The sequence below is a fragment of the Nipponia nippon genome, unplaced genomic scaffold (genome assembly GCF_047370975.1).
Source record: "Nipponia nippon isolate SJK-2023a ecotype South Korea unplaced genomic scaffold, ASM4737097v1 scaffold_36, whole genome shotgun sequence".
In the NCBI taxonomy this organism is placed as follows: Eukaryota; Metazoa; Chordata; class Aves; order Pelecaniformes; family Threskiornithidae; genus Nipponia; species Nipponia nippon.
In genome coordinates this window covers 1,754,978-1,761,297 of record NW_028262354.1, presented here as the reverse complement: position 1 = coordinate 1,761,297, position 6,320 = coordinate 1,754,978, and the positions used below count along the sequence as shown (strand labels likewise).

Here is a 6,320-nt window from a genome sequence, read left to right as displayed (position 1 = left end):
CCATTGGGCTTGTTGTTACTGCACTCAGGCCACTGATGTGCAAGAAGAGGAAACCACCTGTGCACCCGGGACACAGGACACCAGCTCCATCTGTCACAACAGTGGGACCGAGAACGTCTTCCTTCAAGAAAGGAAGCTTACATTAATTTTACAAGTGCAAAATCTGTCTTTTCTTCCTTAGGGCCCTTTCGACCAGATGCCTGCGCCAGAAAACCCACGGGTAGCGTCTCCTACCAGACCTTGATACTCTCACAGCCAGCACCTATGGCGAGGCTCTGCCCAGAGGCTCCAGTGCCCTGCCGCACCCTGCTCTCTCTGATCACGTGCTGCGGATGCTGCCTTCCCTCCCTGGTACAATGTTTTCACCCCACCGTGCCTCTGCTGTCAGCTCAGCACGGCTCCTGAAGGTTGATGGAGAGCGCATTTCCTGGGGGCCTTTCTGCACAGCAGGGCACGGGCATTTTGCTGACAGCAGCTGTCTTTCAGGGAAGACAGGCCTTTAGCTAGGGGGAAAGGCATTGTAGGGGTTCCCACAGCATACGGGACAGCACAGGAGGTGCCCCTCACTCTACCTGAAGCAGGAGTGGGGGGAGCACTTGGCAAAACATCACCCGTGGAGGACTAGAGCGTGTGGGAGGAAAGGACAGGCAGCTTGTCCTCTCCTACATCACCAACTACGTGACAACTTCACACACGAGCAAGGTTACTTCCCTCCCCGATGTTGGTGGTCCTGCAGTTCAGGGCAGAAGGGCAGGAAGACACAATGGCTGCATCCTGGAGAGGTTCTTTCTTTCCTTCCTCTGGTGTGCAGGGGAAGGAGAAGGACTTGCTAAGCACCCTCCCGTCAGTGGCATGGGTCACAGGTCATGGAAACTCCCAAGCAGTGACTGTGCTGCTCTGCCAACATTGCCGAGTCCTTCAGAAAGGGGCCTGAGGGGCACGGAGAGATGGTCTGGGGGCAGAAGTGAAGGGATACAACTCCTTGGCCATCTGTCACACACACCACACACGTCTTGGAGCCGTGGAAGGCATCGCAGGCATTTGCTGAGACACACAACAAGTCTGGTGTGTTCAGGACAAAGGGATGTGGGTGACTTTGGATGGCTTTGTCACATGTGAAGGACAGTCCCCTCCAGGTGACCATTTCAGTGGGACACCCACGCTCAACCCCTCAAAAGGATGCAAGTGCACCACATTCTTTCAGCCACCCCATTACCCTGGGTGGGATCACATTTGCTAATGCAACATATATATTTGTACCCTGGGCTGCTTTAGACAAAGTATTTCCAGCAGGCTGAGGGAGTTGATCCTTCCCCTTCACTCAGCACTCATGAGGCCACACCGGGAGTACTGTGTCCAGTTCTGGGCTCCTCAGTGCAAGAGAGACACGGACATGCTGGAGAGAGTCAAAGGAAAGGCCACGCAGATGATGAAGGGACTGGAGCGTGGCACATATGAGGAAAGAGTGAGAGCTGGGAAGAGCAGGCGTGGGGGAGGAGGGCCTCATTGAGGTATTTAAATAACTGAAGGCAAGGTGCAAGGAGGAAGGAGTTTTGCTCTTTCCAGTGCTGCCCATTGACAGGACCAGAGGCAATGGGCACAAAAGGAAACACAGAAAGCTCCACCTGGAAGTCAGGAAACACTTTTTCACTCTGCGGGTCACCAAGCACTGGAACACTTTGCCAGGGAGATTATGGAATCTCCAACCTTGGAGATATCTAAGAGCCATCTGGACCTAAAGCAACTGACTCTAGGTAGACCTCCTTGAGCAGGGTTTGGACCAGATGATCTCCCGAGGACCATTCCAACCTCAGTCGTGCTGCGATTCTGTGATTTCCCATTGAGCAGCTTAGCTGGGCATCCCAGGAGGGAAGGAACACGAGGAGACCTCAAGCTACAATGCAGCATAAACTTTAATGAGTCTAAAGAGTGAAACAAAGCAGTGCATGGTGGAAGGGACCCGGGCCAGGCTGCTACAAGGGCAGCTGACAGTCAGGCACCCCTTCACAGCAATGGGACACGCATATTCCTCCCAGCACACCCCCCCGGGAGGGGGTGATGAGCAGGGCCCCCTCTCAGCTTGCTTCAGGATGAAGCCATGGCACAGGACAGCAGGAGACAACAGGGACTCATGATGCGGAGAAGAACGCAGGAGGAGAAGAAGAAGACATCAGTTGGCCGTGTTTCCAGACAGCACAGGCTGGCACCTTGCTTCCCTCCCTCCTTTGCAGGAGGGCATGAGGGTGCTCAGCCCCTCTGGAAACCCTGGCCAGCAGCTCCATCCTCAGTCCGGCACATGGCTTTGGGCTTCCTGGTCGATGCACTCACTGGACGTCCAGCCCGCCTTTAGCAGGGCAGGCACCTTCTGCCGCAGTAGCGGCCACCAAGGCCAGAGAGGCCAAAGCCCCCAGAGGAGATGGGCACTCCCTCAGCACTCAGGATGCTGCCAACAGCAGCGGAGGTGGTGGATCCCACAGCGGTGTTCTGGGGGAAGGAGCTGAGGATGGGTCCAGGCAGGGTCACCACCACGGGAGACGGTTCAATAATCACCCGGGAGTCCTGGCACTGCCTGACGCAGGGCTCGTTGCAGCTGTTGGCAAGCGGGGTTGGGCCACAGGGACGGCACAGGTCGTAGCAGGACATGGCTGTGGGACGGAGGTGCACCTGGGAGAGAAGGCAGGGAAAGCACAGGCAGCATGTGAGGCGCAGCCTGACAGCCTGCTCGGCAAGAGAAAAGGCACAGGCTGGGGAGCAGGGACAGCCTGCAAAGGGAGGAGGAGAACATAAGGAGCTGCAGTCCCCAACAGGGCCCTGCAAACACAGATTACACCTTTTCCCACTTCAGCCCAGTGTGGCAAAGAGAATAGAGATGACTGGCAATGGTCTCAGGAAAATATAACTGAGGGAAAGACTCAGTCGAGGCCAAACGACAAAGAGGAAAAGGGCAAAGAAGAGAAACCGTTGAAGGCATTTGCAGCTCACCTTGTTCACCAAGGAGGAGAAGGCAAGAGAAGTGGATGCGGGAGCCTGCAGTTGGACTGGCTTTTATACTGGTCCAGACCGCCCCAGGCCCACCGGCACCCTTTGCACATGTAAAGTGTTTACCAACAAGCTCATCTTGCATGCAAAGCTTCTCAATTAAAGAATTTGGGGTTTTCATTTGCACCCCACAACGCTGCCTTTTCATTTCCCTGTTCATGCCATGCCCATTCAGCCTCACAGGCTCCTTTCAAGTGACAGTATTAGAGGACAAAATGTTTCCAAGGGAAATGACACAGCAGCACAGGCAGATGATGCAGCCACTGATGAGGAGCATCCCACCACGCCAGGTGATGCCAGACCCTTGCCCTCCAGGGCCTCACTTTAAAGTGCTTCCTGATGAATGGGGCAGCTCTCCTCATAACCCTCAGGCTTCTAGCCTGGACAGCCACAGGCAAGGCTCCGCACCACCACTCCCTCTCCCTCATGCTGTGCGCGCTCACGCTGTACTAGGCAGCGCCTTTCTAGGCAGGGCCCCTCTGCGCTTGGGTTTTAGACTCTCTCTCTGAGACTGAGCTTTGCTCTTTTGCCATCTTCCATCTCTCCCTCATCCCTACCCACCTGAAGCAGCAGACTACCAGTGGTTAAGAACAAAGGCTATTCCCCTCCCAACACTCTTTGCTGGACACCTCTGCCAAAGGCGGAGGCACCCCAGGGACCAAGGCACATGCTGGCCAATCGATACACGTCCTTCTGCCTGCCCGTGTCTTTGCCACAACTTCTGCGCTGGCCATCCAGACTGCTGGCGCACCAGGCACGACCACATGCTTGGCAGGATTTCCACAGGACACCCAACCCTGCTCAGCAGCAAGCTGCGTCCACGAGTCTTTGCAAGGACAGTCGGAGGAGCATGGCACAAGAGGTGCCTCCTACTCTACCTGAAGCACGACCAGAGCAGCAGGACCAAAGTATTGCCGGCGGAGGACAAGGGAGTGGGAAGGAGGGACTGAGGCCAGAACTGGCAGGGTACCACTCCCTCAGCCTCCCAACCTTGAGGCCTGGTTCGAGGCACAAAAGGATCACTGCTTGGGACCTCTCCAGGCACAGCCTGCACAGCAGCTGACTGAGGCTTCTGGAGGGTTTGCTGCACATCTCCTCCAGACACTCACAGCCCTTCAGGACACAGTGACACACACAGAAGGACCCTGTAAACACCTAAAGTTTCTGACCACAAGACAGCTCCGATGGGGGCAAAGATGCTTTTCCTGCTCCCTTCGAGACCTCCTCGGAGTTTCCAGGACATGTCACCGACGTCCCCCGTCACTTCCACATGAGGGAGGACAATCCCTGTGTGTCTGTCCCCCTCTCCTCCCCATTTTAAAAACACCCATGCTCAGCGCATCCCCATTTTGCCAAAATCTAGCAGAGGGCTCACATCTCCCTTCAGGCAGTTGCCCTGCCTGCCACGTCTCCCTTCAGCTCCTTTGGGACTCCCTCCAGTCCCAGGGCTTGGAAGAAGTGCTTGGAGGAGGGAAGGGCAAGGGACACGTTGCAAGTGGTAACATGAGACCAGAGCCTTGGCCAGGTGGGTGTTAGCCTGCACAGAAATGTCTTCCAGCAGGTCAATGGCTTGCCTCACCAACTGGAAGCCAGTATCCAGCCTTGCTTGGTACTCACGTGTCCCTTGGGGGATCTCTTGGCCACCCTTTGCATGCTCAGACAATACCGCACACCCCTCCAAAGCCCCATGCCTCTTCCAGTGACCATGACCCTTGAGAGTACTGAGCTCCTACAGGCACGAGAGACGTCCACCATTGGCCCTTAACCACCCACCCTTTCCCCCTCCACGGCATCCCATTTGCCCCTGGACAGCTTGGCTGGGCATCCCAGGAGGGAAGGAACACGAGGAGACCTCAAGCTACAATGCAGCATAAACTTTAATGAGTCTAAAGAGTGAAACAAAGCAGTGCATGGTGGAAGGGACCCGGGCCAGGCTGCTACAAGGGCAGCTGACAGTCAGGCACCCCTTCACAGCAATGGGACACGCATATTCCTCCCACACACACACACACACACACACCAGGAGAGGGTGATGAGCAGGGCCCCCTCTCAGCTTGCTTCAGGATGAAGCCATGGCACAGGACAGCAGGAGACAACAGGGACTCATGATGCGGAGAAGAACGCAGGAGGAGAAGAAGAAGACATCAGTTGGCCGTGTTTCCAGACAGCACAGGCTGGCACCTTGCTTCCCTCCCTCCTTTGCAGGAGGGCATGAGGGTGCTCAGCCCCTCTGGAAACCCTGGCCAGCAGCTCCACCCTCAGTCCGGCACATGGCTTTGGGCTTCCTGGTCGATGCACTCACTGGACGTCCAGCCCGCCTTTAGCAGGGCAGGCACCTTCTGCCGCAGTAGCGGCCACCAAGGCCAGAGAGGCCAAAGCCCCCAGAGGAGATGGGCACTCCCTCAGCACTCAGGATGCTGCCAACAGCAGCGGAGGTGGTGGATCCCACAGCGGTGTTCTGGGGGAAGGAGCTGAGGATGGGTCCAGGCAGGGTCACCACCACGGGAGACGGTTCAATAATCACCCGGGAGTCCTGGCACTGCCTGACGCAGGGCTCGTTGCAGCTGTTGGCAAGCGGGGTTGGGCCACAGGGACGGCACAGATCGTAGCAGGACATGGCTGTGGGACGGAGGTGCACCTGGGAGAGAAGGCAGGGAAAGCACAGGCAGCATGTGAGGCGCAGCCTGACAGCCTGCTCGGCAAGAGAAAAGGCACAGGCTGGGGAGCAGGGACAGCCTGCAAAGGGAGGAGGAGAACATAAGGAGCTGCAGTCCCCAACAGGGCCCTGCAAACACAGATTACACCTTTTCCCACTTCAGCCCAGTGTGGCAAAGAGAATAGAGATGACTGGCAATGGTCTCAGGAAAATATAACTGAGGGAAAGACTCAGTCGAGGCCAAACGACAAAGAGGAAAAGGGCAAAGAAGAGAAACCGTTGAAGGCATTTGCAGCTCACCTTGTTCACCAAGGAGGAGAAGGCAAGAGAAGTGGATGCGGGAGCCTGCAGTTGGACTGGCTTTTATACTGGTCCAGACCGCCCCAGGCCCACCGGCACCCTTTGCACATGTAAAGTGTTTACCAACAAGCTCATCTTGCATGCAAAGCTTCTCAATTAAAGAATTTGGGGTTTTCATTTGCACCCCACAACGCTGCCTTTTCATTTCCCTGTTCATGCCATGCCCATTCAGCCTCACAGGCTCCTTTCAAGTGACAGTATTAGAGGACAAAATGTTTCCAAGGGAAATGACACAGCAGCACAGGCAGATGATGCAGCCACTGAT

The 6,320-nt window shown here is 56.0% G+C and overlaps 2 protein-coding genes across 2 annotated transcripts; both read right to left on the bottom strand.

Moving 5' to 3' along the window:
* Positions 1–1,918: 1,918 nt before the first annotated feature.
* Positions 1,919–3,092, bottom strand: LOC148053860 (feather beta keratin-like). Its single transcript, XM_087772453.1, has 2 exons — positions 3,022–3,092; positions 1,919–2,710 (listed from the first exon to the last, which is right to left on the bottom strand). The coding sequence occupies exons 1-2, from the start codon at positions 3,090–3,092 to the stop codon at positions 2,347–2,349; spliced, it is 435 nt and encodes a 144-aa protein (XP_087628579.1). The 3' UTR covers positions 1,919–2,346.
* A 1,828-nt stretch (positions 3,093–4,920) lies between these two features.
* On the bottom strand, positions 4,921–6,105 carry LOC148053859 (feather beta keratin-like). The gene is made up of 2 exons (XM_087772452.1): positions 6,035–6,105; positions 4,921–5,723 (listed from the first exon to the last, which is right to left on the bottom strand). Exons 1-2 carry the CDS (start codon positions 6,103–6,105, stop codon positions 5,360–5,362), a joined length of 435 nt encoding a protein of 144 aa, XP_087628578.1. The 3' UTR covers positions 4,921–5,359.
* Positions 6,106–6,320: the final 215 nt, after the last annotated feature.